Source organism: Macaca thibetana, chromosome 2 (genome assembly GCF_024542745.1).
Source record: "Macaca thibetana thibetana isolate TM-01 chromosome 2, ASM2454274v1, whole genome shotgun sequence".
NCBI classification, from domain to species: domain Eukaryota; kingdom Metazoa; phylum Chordata; class Mammalia; order Primates; family Cercopithecidae; genus Macaca; species Macaca thibetana.
The window spans coordinates 68960590-68984940 of record NC_065579.1 but is presented as its reverse complement, the minus strand read 5'-3'; the positions used below and the strand labels follow the sequence as shown (position 1 = coordinate 68984940).

The 24351-nt window shown below is 34.1% G+C and overlaps 1 protein-coding gene across 1 annotated transcript in view; it reads left to right on the top strand.

The window, feature by feature from the left end:
• The window catches only part of BCHE (butyrylcholinesterase), a 68420-nt gene extending 50365 nt beyond the window's left edge, over window positions 1-18055 (top strand). Inside the window, exons 3-4 of the mRNA XM_050779965.1 lie at window positions 4715-4881; window positions 17450-18055. Of these exons, the coding sequence (XP_050635922.1) occupies window positions 4715-4881; window positions 17450-17574 (292 nt within the window). The 3' untranslated portion in view covers window positions 17575-18055. The remainder of the gene's footprint in view (window positions 1-4714; window positions 4882-17449) is intronic.
• Window positions 18056-24351: the final 6296 nt, after the last annotated feature.

Here is a 24351-nt window from a genome sequence, read left to right as displayed (position 1 = left end):
ACTTCACCTCCTACACTCATTCCCTTCCTGCCTCTATTCTAGTCACACTGTCCCCCCTGCTTTCCTTGGAAAACTCTAAGCAAACATTTTTCTCATGATCATTGTTTTCCATCCCTTCTGCTGAAATACTATTTCCCCAAACAACTGTTTGACTCATCCCTTTTCTCCTCTTCACTTCATTTTCTATTAAATATTACAAAGCTTCCTTACCCAGAGCTACAGAAAGTCAAGTTTAATCTTCCAGTCTGCAAAATTGGTCCAAGATTTCTCTCACCAGTCAGAAGTTTAGGGTCCGCATGGCTACCTTCACTTCAGACTAGCTGTTTACAAATATGGAGTCCCTTTGGACTCCATCAGATTTTATAACTCACAAGAGCTATTCATAGAACTCAGGAAAGCCCTGTAATTACAATTACAGTTTTCTTATAACAAAAATATATAAATTAGAACTAGCTGAGGATGAGACACGTAGAGCATCTTGGACTTAGAATGTTCCAAATGCAGAACTTCTCTGTTTTCAGAGATCTATTATCTTCACGACATCTATTGTGCTTATGTATCTATGGAGTATTGCCAATCTAAGAAGCTCACCTGAGCTTTGCATCTCTAGTTTTTATTGGGATTTTATTATTATGTATAGGCAAGATGGATTGAATCATTGCTCGCATGGTTAAAATCACTCTTCAGCCCCTTCCCCTCTGTGGAGGTCGGGATGATATCACATAGCTAAAAGTCTCATTCCTCTAATAACATGGACGGTATTTCTGGCAGGGCTAGTTCCTACCCTAAGATGATCAGTGTGGCCATCCCCACCCTGAGTCATTTCATGAGCCTCAGTTATTATATACTCACCATAAGGCATCATGTTAGCATAAGCTATCATGTATAACACAATATTCCAAGTGTTTAGAGATTACATTGCAAGAACAAGAGATAAACGACAATCAGATGTTTTATTACGGACTCCCTCACCATCCCCCTGCCACACACACACTGATACTTACTCACCTGCCATTTCTATTTATCCCCATTCCACATTTTATTATCACTAGCACTTGGTATCATCTGACATATTACATCATTTCTTTATTGATCTTATTTCTTGTCTTTCTCATCAAATAAAAATGGCAAGATAAACGAATTTCTGTTTTGTATTTGTTGAATCTCTTATCACTCAAATAATACCTGACCTAGTACATACTTTATAAATATTGGTTGAACGAATGAATGAATCTGTTTTCTAAATTTAGGTCTTCTTATAGCCCTTCTATTCCTTATATTAAAATAGAATTTCATTTAAGTGACATGGAATGGAATTTATAAATATTTTAACGTTTTAAAACTTTTTCAATATATTTTCTTCAAACCTCTTATGGCAGTGAAAGATTTCATCTAGACTTTTAATATATAACCATTAACTATAGCTTCATTTTACTAGATTTTAAAGCTAATTAAAATACATTCTCTCAAAAACTACTATAGCTTACTTAGAAATAACTGTCTCTGAATTCCTAAGGATAATTTTAATTCTCATTTTAGGCTTGGGTAGGCAATCCTAGGATTCTATAATTCCAAGAAAACTTTATTTTTGAAGCTAGATGCAAAATTTTTCTTCATATCAGGGCATCGTGAATCAATCGATGTCTTTTCCTTTAATCTGTTCATAAAATGAGTTATCAACTGTGTGCTCAAATATCAATGGCAAGCAAGTAATTTTCTGTAACACAGATGTTAAAGAAAGATACTCTCTGCTTTTTTTGTTGTTAAATTAGCTGTGTCTTAAAACCTTTCAAAACTACATATGAAGAGAATTCTAAGGGGTGATCTATAGAGCATTTTGGTATACTACAAAGTAGAAAAATAACCTGATACTGATAAAAATAGAGCATATACAACTTCATGGAAAATTTTAATTATTACTATTTTGAAGTCTTTATTTTGTGAAGAGAACAAAAACTTCTTTGAGAAACAGCAAAGTCAAGATGTTTAAATTGATCTTATGACTTTGAGATTTAAAAATATAATGCTTTGGAATTGTGTATAGTGGAAATATGTTGTATTTCACAAAGTGTTTAATTGATACAGACAGAAAGAATTGTCTCTCTTGTTACTTTGTAAGTCATGGAGATTTCTTCAAATTATAGAATAAAATACTTCATCACTTCAATAGCTATTTCAATCTTTTGAAAACTGTATCCACATCTACAGGCAAAGGAATTTTATTATCTCTAAATTACAATTTGGTATGTCATGAGTTATTTCATAGGATAAAGTTTGTTAAATGAACACCGGCAGTGCTTTGCTCTTGAACTCAAGTACAAGTCAGCTCTGTTTAAGTCGCCATTCACAGAGGACAGAAATGAATGTGCAGTTAAAATGGTGATATAAGTAAATTGGAGCAGAATTAGAAGAAAAGTGGGCAATTTAGGAACATAAGAATTGCTGTACTGAATCAGACCATCGGTTCTCCTGGTTTAATATCCAACCTCCAGCAGCTGTACTTGTTAGTTTCTACAGCTTTAAAAGAAAGAAAAAAGACTACATAATTTACCTAGACAAGTGTGCCATCTGTGATCTGGAGAAATTTTCTTCTTGATCTCTCTCAAATAATACCCTAAAGCAGGAGGTTTCAACCCTGCTATGATATTGGTTTAGCTTGACTAGCTCTGATTATTAATAATTCTTATTAAAATATCCCATTCCTCCATAAAATAAACTAGTACATCAAGAAACTATTTGTCTCTAAAGCTCCTGAATTCATGGTTGAACATGTCTGCATCTGTGATAAATTATGAATATATGGTGCGTATTCAATATAAGTTCTTGATGGCAAAAATCTGCCTCTTGATAACCATACTTTTACTTCTCCTTCCAAATTCTACTGGAGTTAGAGACTTTGGCTAAACAAAACAAAGCAAAACAAACTTAGATCTGCTCATACTACTCCAAAATTTCTATCTATTAATAATATACAGAAGATATCTGAATGATGAAGGATTTTTTGTGTTGAACTTTTAGAAAAGTTCAACTAAAGATTTTCTTATATGATTTTGCATAAGGTTGAATAAGAGCAAGGAATGAATTACTTATCTTTGTCACTTTAATCTTTAGTTTATGTTAGAGAAGGCTGGAAAACTTTATAGTTTCTTGATTATTCTAAATACTCACCTTGAGATCAATATTTCTAAAATATTATGCTCACACTAGCCATTTAGTCAAAAGTTCCTCAAGAGTCGTAAATGCCTACAAATTCGATTCTAAACAATTTTCCAGGGCTGTTAGACCTAATGTGATAACACTAATATGTTAAGTACATAAATTCAATGGTATCTCCTTTTATCCTAGAATTCAACAAAACTAGTTTTTTCATTATTATTTGAACTAAGAAGTAGATTAATCATTAATGTCTATGTTAATTCTATCCCTCTTTCTAGCTTTCCCAGCTTTCCTTTCTAGTTCAGTTCCTTATTTTCTCTCTTTCAGTCAGATTCCCATTCCATAAGGTAATTTCCTTTCAAGCATGTAATTACTGCTCCCTCTTCTGAACAATTTGTGGCCTCTTTTTTAGGCTTGGCTTATGTTGTCTTATGTTGTAGTTCTTTGTTACCCTGAGTTTTCATGCTTATAAATTCCCTGAGGAAAACTTTCTGTTTCATATTTATATTTCTAGGGCCTAGATCTGTGTCTAACTCATACTAATAACAAAGATATGTTATAAGGAAATCTACAGATGTAGTGACTGTGTAGAGCCACTTAAAAAAAAACTCTGAGTTCCTACTTGTGTGACCTTGGCATTAATATATTATTGAGTGCTATAGAGGTATCAATGAGCTCAACACTATAGATATTGAAAAGAAAAGTCAACAATTATCCATTTTCAAATCACAACTATAAATATGGAAAATATCATGAAAAGATAATATAAAAGTTTTGAATGAGTTTAGACACATAAAATTGGAAAATAAAAGAATTCCAAGCAGAAGTAACAGCTGGAGCAGAGAAGAAATGAAAAAAAGAGGGATTTACTGGGGAACTCTACCTAATTCCTATTGGTTGGGTTTATAAAAAGAATATCTGAAAATAAACTTGGAAATATGGGTGGTACCATGTTCATTAACCTTAATATGAAACCACTGAAGAATTATTGAAAGATTTTTAATTGGTAAACAGATCTAGGAGATGTTAGACAAATTTAAATGTGGGACTGAAAGAAGTTTCCTGGAGTAATGAGATTATTACATAATAAGATTTGTAATTAAACTTGGTATTAAACTCAGGCAGTATTAATAAGAGTATATAGAATGAAATAGATATAAAAGATGTGTAAGTGATATGATTCCTTATTGTGAAATGATTGGGTCTAAGATAAGGTAAGAGAATGAAACAAAAGTAGCACCACCCTTTGAGCACGTTTAAGTGTGAATGAAGATATATTTTATTGAAATAAAAAATTTTTTCTTCCAATATGTTAAGTAGAAATGCGTATAAAAAATTCAACTTTAAATTTTAATTCTTACAATTTTAAATAACATAGCGGTTCTCAGTTCTAAAACCACTAAGCCCAGTTCACTTACGTTTCATATCATCAATATATATCCACATTTTTTCTGTCTTAAACTCTTTAAAGCTCTTGTGAACACTGTTAGAAAACAATATTCTTTTTAATCTAACAATGATTTCAATTTTACTATAATGTCTCTATTTTATTATTTAGGAATCCAAATGGGACTCATAATAATAGCACAAAATGGCCTGTCTTCAAAAGCACTGAACAAAAATATCTAACCTTGAATACAGAGTCATCAAGAATATTGACTAAACTACGTGCTCAGCAATGCCGATTCTGGACATCATTTTTTCCAAAAGTCTTGGAAATGACAGGTGTGTGTGTTTTAGTGTTTGGTTATTTAAAAGATGATGGTTTATGTAAAAAAGGGATGAAGTATACTCTCCAAGGCATGATGATGGAGTTACTGTATGTATCTCTGACTTTAAAATAACTTGATTTAATGAATACATTATTTTTAAGACTTTCTTCTATCAAGTTTAGATATGTTTTGAACTCTTACTATATAAGCAGTACTTTAGTAGTTAAATAAAGAAAACTAAAAAATAAATTTCAACCCATGGAAATATAAAGTAGAAAAAGGAAACTAAAATAGAACCCTACTTGTTATTCAGAAAATCTTTATGGAATTAATTAATGAGCAAAGAAATAAATATATCAATCATAATGTATAGAACTAAAAAAAAGTATGCAAAAATTGGTAAAACAAATGTTTTAATAATTAATATAACCTTGATTTAAAGGGAGAAAAAAACTCCAAAGTTTACATATTTAAAAACACAATAAAAAATTTCTAAATATTCTGAACTTGGAAATATTTATCTAAGAGCACACACACACATTACAAAATATAATATTATATAATATTACGTATTATAAACAAATAGTTATTTAGTTAACTAGTCTTCAGGAAGTGATTAATGAGAAATATGTAAGGAAATACTATCAAAATTTGTTCATTTATTATCTCAATATTCATTATTAAGAAAATATTCAATCCACTTGAGTGATCAAACATGTGTCACCTTAGTTTGATCTTCTCTGACAAATATGACATATATCCAACTCACTGTCTAATTTTTAAAATTTCTGTTGTTTATAATCCATGTGGTTCCTTAAGTGTACTTTCTAAAAGTAATTTTCAGCCATCAGACATATTGCTGGTCAGGTCCTTCAGAGTTTGCTATTCTGTTCATCATGATGCTCTGTAATTTTCAGGCTATACGTTAGGTATCACAATACAGTAGATGTTTTCCATTTCTTGTTTAGATAAGTTAGGGGCTAGTTTCAGCAAACATGGGCATCTCAGAGCTGTATTTGATTGTTTCATATGCCTTTGGATCATCAGACATTACTCACCAAAATTATAATAATGTACTCCATCTGCTTAGGAAATGTTTCTGATACACCAGTGCTCTGCGTATTACCAAATGTTCTGTGACATAATATATAACTAGAGATGGGATTCTGCTTCTCTTGGCAGAGCAACAGTGCCATCCTTGTGTCCTCCGGGTGTAAATAACGATGAGGTAACTCATTAATCTGCCAAGAGACCCAAAGAGATACTATGATTTATCGTATCACATACTACATATTCTTAATCTTTATTTAAAATATTTTTATATGAGAGGGTTATAATTTGAGATAAAATTAGTGGGTTATTTTAAGTGACTTATTTATTATAAGCCAAGCTGAGCCATTCTGGTTGAATCATATATGATCTATTGCAATTTATGTGATGATACAATAAAATTTGAATGTCAGCATTTTTAAAAACTATCCTTCACAAATTTCTGTTTCCAAGTACTTACCTGTCAGAAAGCAGATTAAATAAACGAACTCCAAAGTTTTTGGCCAGCTGCCACTATTTCCCATACAACGTTGAACAAATTACTAGCTTGTGTAACACTGAGCTCTATGGAAATATTTATCTAGCTGTGGTCTAGGACCATGCATAAGGTTGGGTTCAGTGTGTCTTGAAAATATAATTTTGTATTATACCATTTTTTCTAATTAATTCTCCCATAATAAGGTTTTCATATTAGATATATTTTATAATTTTAAAGTAAATGCATGATAGGATTATTGTAACATGTATTCATTAGTAATAAAAATGTTACATTTGAACAAAGTCAGTTTGAAGTTAGAAGGATTTATGTTTTATAAATAAATAGTTTGGACAGATTAAAAAGATTAAGGGCCCATGTTCTTGCCATACCTTACATTTTTCAAGTCACAAAACTTCAAATATTTTAATCTTTAATGTTTTGAGAATGGGTTATTCAGATGACCTGGGCTAAAGTTTTTGGAATTTTTTTTTAAAGCAACTTTATACGTAAAGAAAAATTTCAAAGAATAACTACTAGCTGGCTTTCTTAAAAGGAAAAATGTTTACGTTACTCAAGATGGAAGCCCAATAAGCTTTGTAAGTACCACCTCAGCAGTAGTTTACATTTGAGCAATAAATGTTCTCAAATAAAATGATCCTTCAGACGTGCTTAAATACACAAATTCTAACGTTTACTTTCAGACCATACTTCAGCACACGGCTATGCTGTTATTGCATACACCTGCAAGAAATAAAATTCACAATATTTATTTCAAATGTTACAAATTCAGATTTACACAAGAATATAACTATTCAATATTACAATCTCATACCTATTTGAAAAAAGAAAAGGAAGTAGAAAAATGACCCATTGTCAAGGATAATAATTTTTTTTCACTAAAAGTGGAAGGGTAAATTTATTTAAAGAACAAAAGTCCTTCATTTTATCCCAATGAAGAAAAAAGAGATCCAGTAATTCCTCCTTTGACCTTTGAATAAATCGTGCTTGCCAACACTAAAAACCACGTGTAAATTTAAGGGCCAAAATACCCTTTGGACTGGTTACTTTGAGAGTCATTTACTGCTATTTGCTAATCAGCAAGACTGTCAGTCAAAGATGAGGGAGTGCAAAGGTGATTTAGAGAAAATAATGATACTAGCTTATTGTCTTAATATGCCTGAATTATAAATTCCTCATTAAAAGCAAAACAAAACAAATAAACAAGTGGCTTTAAATAACTTAGTAATCAAGTTAAATTAACTGTTTCACTTCAAATTACATGAAGTCTTCACAAAGCCTAGCCTGAGTTTATACTGGTTCACTGTATGATCTTACCCCATACTCAAAATTACAACAGAACAATTAATGATTGAGATTTATTGCATAAAGAAGTATGCACTCCGTGACAAGTTTAATAACTGATCAAAAACAGAAAAATTATAATGTGATGGAGACAGAAGAGATTTTCAGTGAACACTCAAATACATGAAGAATGTTGTTGTTGTGTCTTAATTATGATGGCAAACATAATTAAATATCAGTATAATCTCTTCTATCTTCACGTCCACTAGCAATTATGGGTTAATTCGCCTCTGCATTCTCTTCTGCTAGGGTCTGAATGTTTGTGTTCCCCTAAAATTCATATGTTGACATCCTAATCACTAAGGTGCTGGTATTAGAAGGCAAATCCTTAGAGAGGTCATGAGTTCATGGAGACAAAGCCCATTCAAAAGGGATTAATGCTCTAAAAAAAAAAAAAAAAAAAAATCCTGAGAGAACTCCCCCATTCCTCCATGTGAGAACATAGCAATGAGACTGCCACCTATGAACCAGAAAACAGGTCATCATCAGACACCAGTCTACTGTTGCTTGATCTTAGATGGAAGTCTAATCTGCTAGAAAGCCTCCTCAACTGTGAAAAATAAATTTCTGTTTTACATAAGCTACCCAGTGTATGATGTTTTATTATGGCAGTGTGAATGGACTAAAATATTTTCTAATTCCTTAGACTTTATTAAATAGACTTGGCTCTGGTGAAAATTTACTCAGTGTCCTTTTTGGCTAGACAAAACACAACAACCACACACACAAAAAAACTTATCATTATTGTTTTCACAGGAGAGAAAACAATTATTTTTTTCAAATAAGACAATACATGCAAAACAAAGATCACAAAGAAGTGAACTAAAAAAATTATGCCAATATGTTTATAAATTTACTATTTCACAAATTGCCTTCCATGACTCTTCCCTTCTCTTTACCCTGTGAGACATTAAACAAAAAACTGATTCCCATCTTTTCCATCGCCCCAAAACCCACACACACAAAGCAAGTTGTCTCTGTTTTACAATCACAAGACTTGGTGACATTTGAAATAATTTTAAAGCAGTGAAATCATTCATATTACTGAGTTGGTTAAAAAGGATATTATTGTTGATTTAAAATTGGGCATAGAAAACTGAAGAATAAAAATATAACAGATTAATAGGTCATATGTATCAAGGTGAATATATATATATGTAATGTATTCATACTTATATGTAGAGCCTCTAACTTATTAGATTTATGTCCTATTAATATGCTTTGAAAATTTATACTAAAACTACTAGCCTAGGTATAAAGTACTATCCTTTTTCCAAGGAATTCTCAGGTCAACAATATGAGTAGCTACATTTAGTTATGCACATTGTATCATACAAATTCACATTTTCTGTGTGTGTTTACCACTCATCCATTAGGCAATTATTTTTAGAAAATAAAAACTTTATTATTTTTCATACCACATAAAAATTTATAATCTGCCAGCTTTTAACTGTTTTATGCATACTGAGCCATTTGGTCTTTTGCAGAATTTTCTTTATTTTTTTATATACTTTAAGTTCTGGGATACATGTGTAGAACGTGCAGTTTTGTTACATAGGTATACGTGTGCCATGGCGGCTTGTTGAGCCCATCAACCCGTCGTCTAGGTTTTAAGCCTCGCATCCATTAGCTGTATGTCCTAATGCTCTCCCTCTCCTCACTCTTCATCCCCGACTGGCCCCAGTGTGTATTGTTCCCCTCCCTGTGTCCATGTGTTCTCATTGTTCAGCTCCCACTTATGAGTGAGAACAGGCGGTGTTTGGTTTTCTGTTCCTGTGTTAGTTGTGTTAGTTTGCTGATGATGGTGGCTTCCAGCTTCATCCATGTCCCTGCAAAGTACATTATCTCATACCTTTTTATGACTGCATAGTATTCCATGGTATATATGTACCACATTTTCTTTATCCAGTCTGTCATTGATAGGTTTTTGGGTTGGTTTCATATCTTTACTATTGTAAATAGTACTGCAATAAACATACATGTGCATGGGCTTTATTTATTTATTTGAGACAAAATTTCACTCTTGTTGCCTAGGCTGGAGTACAATGATGCGATCTCGGCTCACTGCAACCTCCATCTCCTGGGTTCAAGCGATTTTCCTGCCTCAGCCTCTGGAGTAACTGGGATTGCAGGCATATGCCACCACACCCAGCTAATTTTGTATTTTTAGTAGAGACAGGGTTTCTCTATGTTGGTCAGGCTGATCTCGAACTCCCGACCTCAGGTGATCTGCCTACCTTGGCCTCCCAAAGTGCAGGGCTTACAGGTGTGAGCCACTGCACCTGGCCATGCATGGTTTATAGTTGGATAATTTATATTCCTTTGGGTATACACCCAGTAATGGGATTGCTGGGTCAAATGGTATTTCTTGTTCTAGATCCTTGAGGAATTGCCACACTGTCTTACACAATGGTTGAACTAATTTACATTCCCACCAATAGTGTAAAAGCATTCCTATTTCTCCACAGCCTCACCAGTATCTACTGTTTCTTGACTTTATAATAATTGCCTTTCTGACTGGTGTGAGATGGTATCTCATTGTGGTTTTGATTTTTATTTCTCTAATGATCAGTGATGTTAAGCCTTTTTTCGTATGTTTTTTGGCAGCATAAATGTCTTCTTTTGAGAAGTGTCTGTTCGTATCATTTGCCCAATTTTGATGGGGTTCTTTGCTTTTCTCTTATAAATTTGTTTAAATTCCTTGTAGATTCTGGATATTAGACCTTTGTCAGATGGATAGATTGCAAAAATTTTCTCTCATTCTGTAGGTTGTCTATTCACTCTGATGATAGTTTATTTTGCTGTGCAGAAGCTCTTCAGTTTAACTATACCAACATTTGTCAATTTTGGCTTTGGCTGCAATTGCTTTTGGCATTTTTGTCATGAAGTCTTTGCCCATGCCTTTGTCCTGAATGGTACTGCTTAGGTTTTCTTCTAGAATTGTTATTATTTGAGGTTTTACCATCAAGTTTTTAATCCATCTTGAGTTAATCTTTGTATAAAGTGTAAGGAAGGGGTTCAGTTTCAGTTTTCTGCATATGGCTAACCAGTTTTCTCAGCACCATTTATTAGATAGGGAATCCTTTCCCTATTGCTTGTTTTTTCAGGTTTGTCAAAGAACAAATGGTTGTAGATATGTGGTGTTATTTCTGAGGTTTCTGTTCTGTGTCATTGGTCTATATGCCTCTTTTGGTACTAATACCATGCTGTTTTGGTTACTGTAGCCTTGTATAGTTTGAAGTCAGGTAGCGTGATACCTACAGCTTTGTTCTTTTCATTTAAGATTGTTTTGGCTATGCAGGCTCTTTTTTGGTACCATATTAAATTTAAAGTAGATTTTTCTAATTCTGTGAAGAAATTCAATGGTAGTTTAATAGGAGTAGCATTGAATCTATAAATTAATTTGGGCAGTAAGACCATTTTCATGATATTGATTCTTCCTATCCATGAGGATGAAATGTTTTTCCATTTATTTGTGTACTTTTAGTTCTTTGAGTAGTAGTTTGTAGTTCTCCTTGAAGAGGTCTTTCACATCCTTTGTTAGCTGTGTTCCTACATACTTCATTCTCTTTGTAGCAATTGTGAATGGGAGTTCATTCATGATTTGGCTCTCTGCTTGTCTATTATTGGCATGTAAGAATGCTTGTGATTTCTGCACATTGATTTTGTATCCTAAGACTTTGCTGAATTTGCTTACCAGCTTCAGGAGGTTTTAGGCTGAGATGATGGGGTTTTCTAAACATAGAATCATGTTGTCTACAAACAGAGACAACTTGACTTCCTTTCTTTTTATTTGAATACCCTTTCTTTCTCTTGTCTGGTTGCCCTGGCCAGAACTTCCAATATTGTGTGAATAGGAGTGGTGAGAGAGGGCATTCTTGTCTTGTGCCGGTTTTCAAAGGGAATGTTTCCAGCTTTTGCCCATTTAATATGATATTGGCTATGAGTTTGTCGTAAATAGATCTTATTAGTTTGAGATATGTTCCATCAATACCTAGTTTGTTGAGACTTTTTAACATGAGGGGATGTTGAATTTTATCGAAGGCCATTTCCCTTGCAGAATTTTCGAAGTTTCCTTTCCTAGAGAGTGGAAAATGTACTCGCATCCATAGTACGAGATTAATATGTTGTCAAAATTACAATGAGTATGAGTAATGCTGGTATAATCCCCTCTCCAAAATAGCACTTAACATTTTTCTTAAAGCCAACAAAAGTATTTTGCAGGTTCGGAGGGCGACTGGTTTGCAAAATATTTATTAATGAAAACTAATGTGAAGTGTTCCTAATAGCAATTATCCATGAAAATATAAAAAATGGAAAGAGAAAAAAAAAATTCTAAGTAGACATTTGTGGTGGTTTTAAATGGGTCATCTTTCCTAGGTAGTTGACAGTTAACTAGTTTCTGAATGTTTTTCAGGACATCTTATCAGATGTATAACAAGATACCTAATAGAAATATAATTTATCTTTTAAAAAATCTTTTTTGTCAACTAATTTGGTAACATTTACAGAGCCTATACACTGTTGCTGTGAGCCAGGAACTGCACTAGCAGCTAGAGCTACACAGATGAAAATGACAGGGTCTGCTTACTCACAGTGAACTGGAGTCAGGGCCCAGGACCATGAAAAGCTTTTAAGAAGAGAAGATACCTGCACTGAATCTCAATGTGAAGGCAAAGTGGATAAGCAGGAACCAGAGATGAAGTGTCTTGTGTATCATGCTTAGGAATTTAAATTATATCCTAAGTAAAGCCATTTAGTAATTTTAAATGGGAAACTGACATGTTCTGGTTATTGATTCATAAATGTATAAGCTTTTACTATATTCACAAGTTTTATTTTTTACCTTTGTCTTCTTAGAATATGTAAGACTATTATGGCATCAACATGATAATTTCATTGCTGAGGTAGGGTCGTTCTTCCAAATAGCTTCTTTTGTTTGCTGGTTCATTCGCATCAGGAATATATTCACTTCTCTTATATGTATTTTATTTATGCTTTAAAAATTAATCTAAAATTGCTTTTTCTTGTTTTAGTGAAAAGGACTTACTAGTAAATTTGCCTCCGAATGCAAATTTGGAAATATCATCTATGTTTGCATAAACAGTTGACTCTGGAAAACAACTTGGGGATTAGGGGCACCAACCCTTGCACAGTTGAAAATATGCCTGTAACTCTCGAATCCCCAAAAATTTAACTACTGATTAAGTTGACTAATTAAGCCTACTTGACTGGACCTTACCAATAACATAAACATTTGATTACCATATATTATGAATAATATTTGTATTATATGCTATATTATTATAATAAAGTAAGCTGTTGTAAAGAAAATGAAAATCATAAGATAGAGAAATTGAGTGGAAGTTGATCATCATAAAAGTTTTCATACTTGTCATCTTCACATTGAGTAGGCTGAGGAGGAGGAGGAGGAGGGGAAAGGAGGTGTTGGTCTTGCTGTCTCTGGAGTGACAGAGGTGGAAGAAAATCCACATATAAGTGGATTTGTGCAGTTCAGACTCCTGTTGTTCAAGGTCAACTGTGTGTATATTTTTTACTTTTTCTTTTAAACATTTGTACTTGCAAATTTGCTTTGCCCTTGCACACAGAGATTTGCTTTGGAGAAACTTGTTTTTTAATATCTCTATACATATGTGTAAGTTATAAATATTCACAAACTGTCTTAAGTATTAGATAATCTTTTTAACTGATATGTCTATTTGATCTTTTGACATCTTGACATGAAATTTATTTTATAAAAAATAAATTATACAGTTTCCTATTTTACATATTTATGTATTAAATGCAAATTTAGTAAGTTCTATTGGGGTGATAATTAATGTAACAACACAATATTTTTAACACATTGTTTTTCTTTGACAAAAGTAAACTATCTATCTCTAAGGTTACATATGCTTTAAATCCACTATATTCTTACTACATAGTTATATGAATAAGGTCCTCAATGTCCTTAATTATTTCTGCTCTATTTTTATTTAAGAAATAATAAAGATGCATGAAATTCTACAATCATGAAGATATTTCTCTGAAAAATAATTATGAGAGTTGTAAGCTTTATCAATATTGAAGATTTAAAATCCTATTAATATATACTTATTTACGCATTTATTTTTTGGCCTTGATTGTTACCATACCTGCTATACATGTTGCCAACTCTGATTTGTTTATTTTATTTACATTTCTGCTATATATTTGCCCTTGTTCTTTTATTTTCACTCCTCTATATTACTGTATTTTACATGTATTATTTAAATGCCATCAGCTGAGGTCAATGGATAAATACTATGTGACCTATTGTTGATATTATGAATTAAGACACTTTTTATACATATTATTATATAGTATGATCATTGTAGTATGCATAAAGAGGACTTTATATTTACTCTCTACATAAGAATCTGGAAAGGTCAATCAATTGATTCATCATTTTTCTTGATAAAATATAATTAAAACCGTAATATATTATGGTAATCTTTCCATTTTGTTCACAGTATCCAAAACACAAAATGTTACCACTATAAAGAAGAGAAAATAATAAAAAAAACTCTTTCTACAAGTTAGGGTTCTTTATTTCTAAAATTAATTTTTATCTTCTTTAAAGAAAACATCACATCAATATTTGACCTGTGAATTTAGTATCAAGCCTCCACTTTCTTTTTCTCTCTACACATTTCTTTTTCTTCTCTCATTCAGAATTTGATTATTTTTGCCTTTCTTATAAAAAATATTTATACTTAGAGAATGACAATCAACGTTGCTATTATCATTACATTTATGGACTTTCAGACACCATGAGGCATGAAAAGAAACATCGGTGGCAGCGTTATTCTTCCTTTATATCTCTGAATTCATACAAAACATATATTGATTCCTTTACAATAAGTACATTGAGTTAGAAGCCTGCATTTTGGTTGAGGTTACAATTCTAAGAAACTTACATTGTTTGAGCATTATGACCGTTCTACAATATAATTATGTTTTAATTAATCAATTGTAAAGCAAATACATTGTCGACCATAAAGGTCTTTATTCCCTCAAATTTTAAGTAAGTTAAAATTTGCTAATCAAGTTTAATCTCTGTTTATAATGTGCCAGCCCTCACTTTTTTATTATGATGTTCCAACCATTTAAGTTAGATGGTGTTTAATCATGAATATTGCTGATGTTGATAATAATATGAAAATTGAGTTGTGACTAGATTTTGTCGTCTTAGTAATAAACAAGCCAATATGAAATAAGAAGAAAAAAGAAAGAGAGGAGGACTTAAAAAAGAAGAAGATGAAAGAGGAAAACTTTTAATTTTGAATTTGATTTATTTCAAACTCAATATTGTATTTACTTTTATGGCATATTCGCTTTCTCTGGATTTTGTTAGAAAATAATTAAATGTTTCATAGTTTATTGTCTTAATCAATGCCCCCTATTTCTAAAGCAGAATAGTATTTAGATTTATAGAGCATTTGTGCACTTAAAAGCATTTAAATTGTATAGACATTTGATTATGGCACATAGGAAATAAATGTAAATTTATATAAATCAGTGCATTTGGTATTATTCCATGAACAAGAAAAGAAAATCAGATCTAGGACACTTTCTATAAGGATTAAAATTCATGGTCTAAATTTTAAATTACCAAAAATTTATTTATCAAGAAAAGATTTTTTTGGACTTTAGAGTTTTTATTTTCTATAAGTAACATTGAAAACAGCATTTATTTATTTTTTAAAAGACCATAAAAGTGGATGATTTGATGTAATACATAACATCTTTCTTCCACATGTAATCTTTTTTGACCCTTTATAGAAGTTCTATTATTCACACACAAAAAAAAGTGATTATAGTGATTGACTTTTTTAAAAGCCATTTTACATGAAAGTGAAACATTTTATGTAAACTTTCAAATATTTTTCCAATATCCAAGCATTATGAACATTTCAAACCTAAATATATCCTAAATTACAAGGGATATTGTAATGTCTGTACAAATATTTAAGTATTTTTATTTTTGTACGAGCTTAAAATGAGTCACTACATTTTCTCCTCCAAAGTAATATCTTACAAAGTTTAATTAATTTCAAAGATTTCTAACTGAAAAGTATGTATTAGAAGAGTTGCCAGTCCCTACTTTCAGTATACATGAAATTACTTAAATTTTTTTGGTAGCTTAGCATTCTAAAAGTTTAAAAAGTAAGAAAACCACAGTTATATATAATGCTTATTATGCCTTTATATCAGGAACAGAAATATGTGTCTTAAAACATGGTAATTTAATAGTTTTTACTGTTCATAATCTGTATTTTTTAACAATACACTTCCAAATAAATCAGAATTTCAAAGTTCTTGAAGTATGTAGACCATTTGTGGTTCACCACCTCACACTATTCCTGCCTACAAACTCCTTTCTCCTAACACATGCATATACTTTGCAAACTACTTGAAAACAGAAATTATCTTACTCATCTTTCTATTTTACAACGCAATTAATAAACTGCTTTCACAGTAAGTGGCTGAAACAATGACTAAACATTGTTTCCTATTAAAATGTATTGACCAGGGATGGTGACTCATGACCGTATTCCCAGCACTTTGGGAGGCTTAGGCGGGCGGATCACCTGGGGTCAGGAGGTCGAGACCAGCCTGGCCAACCAACATGGTGAAACCCCATCTCTACCAAAAATACAAAAATTAGCCAAGCATGGTGGAGACGCATCTGTAATCCAGCTACTCAGGAGTCTGAGGAGGGAGAATCTCTTGAACCCAGGAGGCAAAGGTTGCAGTGAGCTGAGATGGCGCCATTGCACTCCAGTCTGGGTGGCAAGAGTGAAACTCTGTCTCAAATAATAATAATAAAATAATGTATTATAATAAGGGTAAAATCTATGTGGAATGACAATTACAAAGTTATCCTTATGCATTAATAAATACAGTATGCCCCTTGTATTTATGGATTACACATCTATGGATTTACCTAACCATGAGTCAAAAACATTTGATAAATAAATGCATCTATACTAAACATATACAGATGTTTTTTTCTTATGATTATTCCCTAAACAATATAATATAATAAACATTTACATAGCACTTTCATTATATTAGGTATAAATTATCTAGGTATGTGCATAGCTTATATGAAAATGTTATGCCATTTTACATAAGGGACTTGAGTATCTGAGGATTTTGGTATCCCTGAGAGGTCCTAGAACCAACTCCCCACAAATACTAAGGATGACTGTATTCATACATAATTTTCATCAGAAATAATTATGTTTTATAACTATATATGTAAATTAGACCATTAAATTAAATTTATGTTATTTTAAAACGGGTCAAGAGAAGAGCGTAATATCTACATATCTTCTTGAAAACTAAAGAAAATATATGTAATGTAATTATGCATAATACAATATATAAACTCATTTTCCATTTTATATGTTACACTTTACATAAATTATATATATTGTTTGCATTTTCACATAATCTGTAAAGATTTTATTAAAATCTCTTTTCAGGCAGAGAGAGCTAATAATAAATAATAAAGAATAAGTGAAAAAAGAAAATAATGCTGTACAGTGTAGTTAGAGAAAATGGCTTTTGTATTCTAAATTGTTTTTCAATTAATGAAACAGATTAAAATTTAGATTAATACAACTTATTCTATGTTTTACAGGAAATATTGATGAAGCAGAATGGGAGTGGAAAGCAGGATTCCATCGCTGGAGCAATTACATGATGGACTGGAAAAATCAATTTAACGATTACACTAGCAAGAAAGAAAGTTGTGTGGGTCTCTAATTAATAGATTTACCCTTTATAGAACATTTATTTTCCTTTAGATCAAGGCAAAAATATCAGGAGCTTTCTTACACACCTACTAAGAAAGCTATTATGTAGCTGAAACAAAAATGCCGGAAGGATAATATCGATTCCTCACATCTTTAACTTAGTATTTTACCTAGCATTTCAAAATCCAAATGGCTAGAACGTGTTTAATTAAATTTCACAATATACAGTTGTACAATTAATTATATGCATATTAAAACAATGTCCTGCTTCAATTTATTTCTTTCCTTAATAAATTTAAGTTTTTTCCACCCAAAATTACCAGTGGTCTGCTTTTAGTCACATGTATTTTCATTACCACTTGTAAAAAGGTATCTTTTTTAAATGAATTAAATTTTGAAACACTGTACACCATAGTTTACAATATTATGTTTCCTAATAAAAATATGAATTTAATGTCAATATGAGATATTAAAATAAGCACAGAAAATCATTGGTCTCTTTGTTTTTTATATAAAGGCAAGAAAGAATCTTAAAATGAGAGGCTCAGTCACTTTAAAACACTTTATAATAGAAACAGAATGCTGCTACCAAGAAACAAAATGTAAAATAATGTAATTATTTATGTAATGTCTTCAAATTATATTCTTCATTCGACTCTTGCTCTCCCTCACCACCTCTTTTCTCAACTATCCACAAACATGTACATATGTGAATTACCTTTCCTGTAATTCAAAAATTTTAAAAACCTGGATGCATAGAAATCTAAAGTTAGGTTGTATACCACTGGGGACAGGGCAACCCTTGCCTGGACCCAGAAATATTAACATATTAGTAGGAAAATTATTCAATTCCAGAAAAGAAATGGTTGTACTTTCTGTAGACAAACTATCTTATTTTTGCAATTAAAAAAATTACAGAGCTGCATTTATTAGCATGCTTGGCAAGGGAATATATGCCATTGAATAAATTCACTGAGTAGTTTACTAAAGGAAAGAAGTCAAGATATTTTAAATTGTAGAACAAAGGAGTGTATATTATTTATGCTAATTAAGCATTGAAAATTTGCACTCAGGATAGGACAAATTGAATTTATAGGTCTGTATACTGACGGTTAAAGCATGCCCTATCATTTCTTTTTCTTTTTTTTTTTTTCTTTTTTTTTTGAGACAGAGTCTCCCTCTGTCACCCAGGCTGGAGTGCAATGGCACAATCTCAACTCACTGCAACTTCCGCCTCCCAGATTCAAGCAATCCTCCTGATCCTGCCTCAGCCTTCTGAATACCTGGGATTACAGGTGTGCGCCACCACACACAGCTAATTTTTGTATTTTTAGTAGATACAGGGTTTCACCATGTTGGCCATGCTGGTCTCGAACTCCTGACCTCAAGTTATCTGCCTGCCTTGGCCTCCCAAAGTGCTGGGATTACAGGAGTGAGCCACTGTGCCTTGCCGCATGCCCCATTGTTTATTGGTCAAAAAGTGACTCTAGTTAGATATAGTATGTGTCTGTCATCAGCACTCAGTCACTCAAAGTTCATGGTACCCTAGATACAGTTATAATAAGAGTCAAGCCAGTTTTTATATTACTTATGAGGTTACTGTAAACAAAGATATTTGCTTTATAACTTCTCCCTCATTCTGAGAAAAAAACAACCACATGCAGGATAGATGGGTTATTAGATTCTCAATTCTCCACCACCATCTTTGTTTCAGGTGTCATTCTTTCCAGATTCCACTGTTTCTCTCAATTACTTGAGTCTCCTTTTGATGTAGAATACTCTGATATATAAAACAACAGGAAGACACCTGCTGAACACCATTAAAGACCCTTTAAAAATATACTTAAGATTAATCATTAGGAAAACAACAGATGTTCATAGAACATATGTACAACTGCTAGATATTGAAAGGTGACAACATGCTAGCAACCCTGGCTCTTGGCACCTCCTCGGCCTCGGCATCCACTCTGGCAGCGCTTAAGGAGCCCTTCAGCCTGCTCCAGCACTGTGGGAGCCCCTATCTGGGCTGGCCGAGGTGGGAGCCTCCTCCCTCTGCTTGCAGGGAGGTGTAGAGGGAGAGGCCCCCGGGAACAAGGACTGTGTGCCATGCTCGTGGGCCAGCGTGAGTTTTGGTGGGCACAGGCATGGGCTCAGCGGCCCCGCACACAGAGCGGCTGGCTGGCACAGCTGGCCCAGGGCAGTGAGGGGCTTAGCACCAGGGTCAGCAGCTGCAGAGGGTGCCAGCGGGCTAGCACTGTGTTCGAGTTCTCACCAGGCCTCAGCTGCCTCTCTGCGGGGCAGGGCTCCGGACCTGCAGCCCATGATGTCTGAGCCTGCCCCGGTGGTTGGCTCCCGAGCAGCCCCTGCCTCCCCGAGGGGTGCCACCTCCTGCTCCATGGCGCCCAGTCCCATCAAGGGTCCAAGGGCTGAGGAGTGCAGGCGTGGCTGGGGGTGGCCGGTGCTCTGCCTACAGCTCTGGTGCAGAATCCACTAGGTGAAGCCAGCTGGGCTCCTGAGTCTAGTGGGGACTTGGAGAACTTTTATGTCTAGCTAAGGGATCCTAAACACACCAATCATCACTCTGTGGCTAGCTCAGGGTTTGCAAATACACCAATCAGTACTCTGTATCTAGCTAACCTAGTGCAGACTTGGAGAACTTGTCCTTCTAGCACTCTATGTCTAGTTCAAGGATTCTAAATGCACCAATCAGCACTCTGTGTCTCTCTCAGGGTTTGTAAATACACCAATCAGTACTCTGTATCTAGCTAACATAGTGGGGACTTGGAGAACTTCCTGTCTAGCACTCTGCGTCTAGCTCAAGGATTATAAACACACCAATCAGCACTCTGTCAAAATGGACCAATCCACTCTCTGTAAAATAGACCAATCAGCTCTCTGTAAAATGGACCAATCAGCAGGATGTGGGAGGGGTCAGATAAGGGAATAAAAGCAGACTGCCTGAGATAGCCAGCGGGAACCCGTCAGATGTTTTTGTAGTGGGGTGGAAGGTATGTTTTTTTGCTCTTTGCAAGAAATCTTGTTACTGCGCAGTGTTTGGGTCCGTGCTGCCTCTAAGAGCTGTGACTCTCACTGCCAAGGTCTGCAGCTTCACTGCTGTCAGGGAGACCATGAACCCACCAGAAGGAAGAAGTTTCAGACACATCTGAACGTCTGAAGAAACAAACTCCGAGACACACCATCTTTAAGAACTGTAACTTTTACCGCGAGGGTCAGCAGCTTCATTCTTGAAGTCAGCAAGACCAAGAACACACCAATTCCGGACACAATATGACAAGTCCTAGTCATATGAAAAGGTCTCATGAACTATTTTGTCCCATCTTGGATGAACAATTGGTGTGCTCTTGAATTACATCTAGAAATTGCTTGACTTCTTATAAAGCATTTGGTCAAATGCAACAAGAAGTGTCAGCCCACACGTAAACCTCTCCATGTTTGTTCTGTAAAAAGCTAACGTGAAGCTACTTTTCCCAGCACTGTTGCAGAAATCTAGGTTAAGGTTATAAGAACAGCAAGAAACCCACAAAAAAAGTTGCATATCAGAGTCTATGTGAGTTTCCTTACTGAGATGACCACTTAAAGGTCAGTTTAGAGGGAGGATTCTAACTCAGGGACTCCCAAGTGATGGTAGAAACTTGAAAGTCAGTATTTGTGGCTTCCCCTTGGAAATTTGTACTTGTGGGCGCATAGATGACAAAAAGTTTGGTGAATTTAGACATTAACAGTGTATAAGTATTAAAACACCAAAGGGAATAAAACCCTACCTACAGAACGGACTGTGGTGAGATGCTGTCTTAGCATAAATACACAAAGCCACGGGCATTTGTATTCGATACAAAGCCACAGGGGCTATTACCTAATTTTGACAAACTTTTTAGGTATATTTCTTCGAAGTGTGAGGGAAAATTAGCTCTAAGTTTAGAAAAGAACAAGTGTAGTAAATCCAACCAGTATCAGGGCATTTAGCCCAATCAGTATTTTAAGTACTGGAAAGTAATCGTCCTTTATCATTTGCTATTTAGGTAGTATTATAAAATTAACATAAGTCACATTCCTTAAAAAAAATTACAGTTGGTTGTGTTTTTCCAGAAATTGGCTGCTGAATATTATTGGCATGAAGAGTATACTAGTCCATTCTTGCACTACTCTAAAGAAATATGTGAGAATGGGTAATTTATAAAGAAAAGAGGTTTAATTGGCTCACAGTTCCACAAGTTGTACAGGAAGTATGATGGCTTCTGGAAGGGATGCAGAAAGTTTTCAATCATGGTTGAAAGTGAAGGGGAAGCAGGCACATCTTACATGGATAGAGCAGCAGGAAGAGAGAACAAGGGGCAAGTTTTACACATTTTTAAATAACCAGATTTTGTGTGAACTCACTCACTATATAGTACCAAGGGGGATGTTACTAAATCAGTTACAGGAGCTCCACTCCCATGATCCAGTTACCTCCCACCAGGCCTCACTTCCAATACTGAGGATTACAATATCACGTGAGATTTCACATTTCAATATTGGATCCAATCAATATTGAAGAGAATAAATTTTAAAGTTAAGGTAATTAATTTCTTGCCCATCCAAAACTAAATTTCATAGATAAATTTTAACATGATTTTAGTTATGGCATTTATGAATAATATTCCAATAAATAGAACTTTCCTGACATTGCTGAAGAGGGGCAAAAAACTCAGTATAATTTCTTGTTGTAGCTGTAGTCTTACTAAATTCAATATACTCTGTAAACAGTTTATGTTAAAATGAGATGATCAAGAAAAAAATTAGATTTTTTGGACTAAATATACTTAATGTAAATGTAAATCAGAAGCACTATTTATCAACACCATCTTGGTGATACCTTCAGATCGAAAAAGAATAAAACTGGGACACTAGTTTTATAAATGTATACATGCATATGTACATGTATACTTACATAATTTATACATACAGGAGACTGTTAATGTCCAACACACGATTACAGTGATGAAAATTGCATTTTATTTTTAAGGAGCCATTCAATAAATGTCTCCAAAAGAAGGAAAAAAGAAGGACATTTTGAATGCTAGAAAAGGACAGTCTGTGGTGATCATGTGAAGGTCATCTAATTAAACATTAAGGAATAATGTAAAATGATATAAATTATTTTATATACATATATAATTTTAAAATTAAAATACATAATGTATATAATATAACATATGTTAAGGGCAGTTATCATTTTTTATTTGTCATTTTCAACTGCAGCTGTAACTGGAAAACATTTCTATTTACAAATTAATTGAATGAAAAATTATATTACATTGTCAGTAATTGAGTAAAAAATATTATCAACAAAAATAGGAAGGCATTACTGTTTTACTGGAGGAAAAAATAATAAAAATATATAGCCACACTGAAATTTAATAGTATATCCAAAGTAAACAATATCTATAATTCAGAATTTTTTGAAAAGTGAGAGAATCTTCCTCTACAGTTAGCCATTAACCCCCAGATTCAATGAGGTTAACTTACCTTGACCTGTTTTTCACCTAGTTAAAATCAATCCATTAGAGTTTGCAATAGAAAGAGGAGGCAGAGCAAGATGGCAGAACAGGAGTTACTACAGGATCGTCCCCTGCACCCACAAAGACACCAATTTAACAACCATCTACACAACAAAAGCATTTCCATGAGAGTCAAAAATCAGGTGAGTTCTCACAGTACCTGGCTTTAGTTTTGTATAACTAAACATGACTCTGAAGAGGTAGAAAAAAACAGTTTTGAATAGAGACACCACCCCTCCCACACTCCTCAGCAGCGGTGACATGGTGTGGGGAACATTTCTGTGCACTGGGGGAGGGAGGGTGTAGCAATTGTGAGGCATTGAACTCAGTGCTGTTCTGTTATAGCAGAAAGGAAAAGCAGTTAAAGCACATCTGATGCCTGTCTACAGAGAGAGCAAACAAGCCCTAGCCAGAGGGGACTTGCTAATTCCAGTAGTTGGAACTTGAGTTCCTGCAAGCCTCACCATCACAGGCTAAAGAGCTCTCATGCTTCAAATAAACCTGAAAGGCAGTTTAAGCCACAAGAACTGCAACTCCTAGGAAAGTCCTAGTACTGTACTGGGTCAAGAGACAGTGAACTTGGTTGCCGGGGGTGGGATGCGGGGCTGGGGAGAGGCAGCTAAAGGAGAGCTAGCCTTACCTCTCCCCTAACCTCAGGTTGCACAGTTTATAACTCCAAAAGATACCCCTTCCTTCTGTTAAGGAGAGGAGAAGCAAGAATAGGGAGGGCTTTGGCTTGCAATTTGAATACCAGCTCAGTCACAGCAGGATAGGGCATAGGTCAGAGCCATGAGGCCACCTTTCTATGGCCAATCGTCTAGACAACAGTTCCAGACACACCCTGGGCCAGAAGGGAACCTGCTGCCTTGAAGGGAAGGACCAAGTCCTGGCAGTATACATCTCCTGATAACTAAAAAGTCCTCGAGTACTGAATAACCAGCAGCAATACTCAGGTACTATGTCGAGGGTCTTGGATGAGACTCTGAGACTTACTGGCTTCAAATGAGACTCAGCACATTCCCAGTTGTGGTGGCTATGGAGAGAGAGCCTACTTAGATTTGAGATAAGCACAGGAAAAAGTAAAGGGGATTTTTGTCTTGCTCATTAGGTACCAGTTCAGCCAAGGGGAATGAAGCACCAAGAAAGCTCTTGGAGTACTTGATTTTAAGCCTTGCCTCTCAGATGGTGATGCTGGACCTGGCCTCAGCTAGAGGGGAGCCTACTGCCCT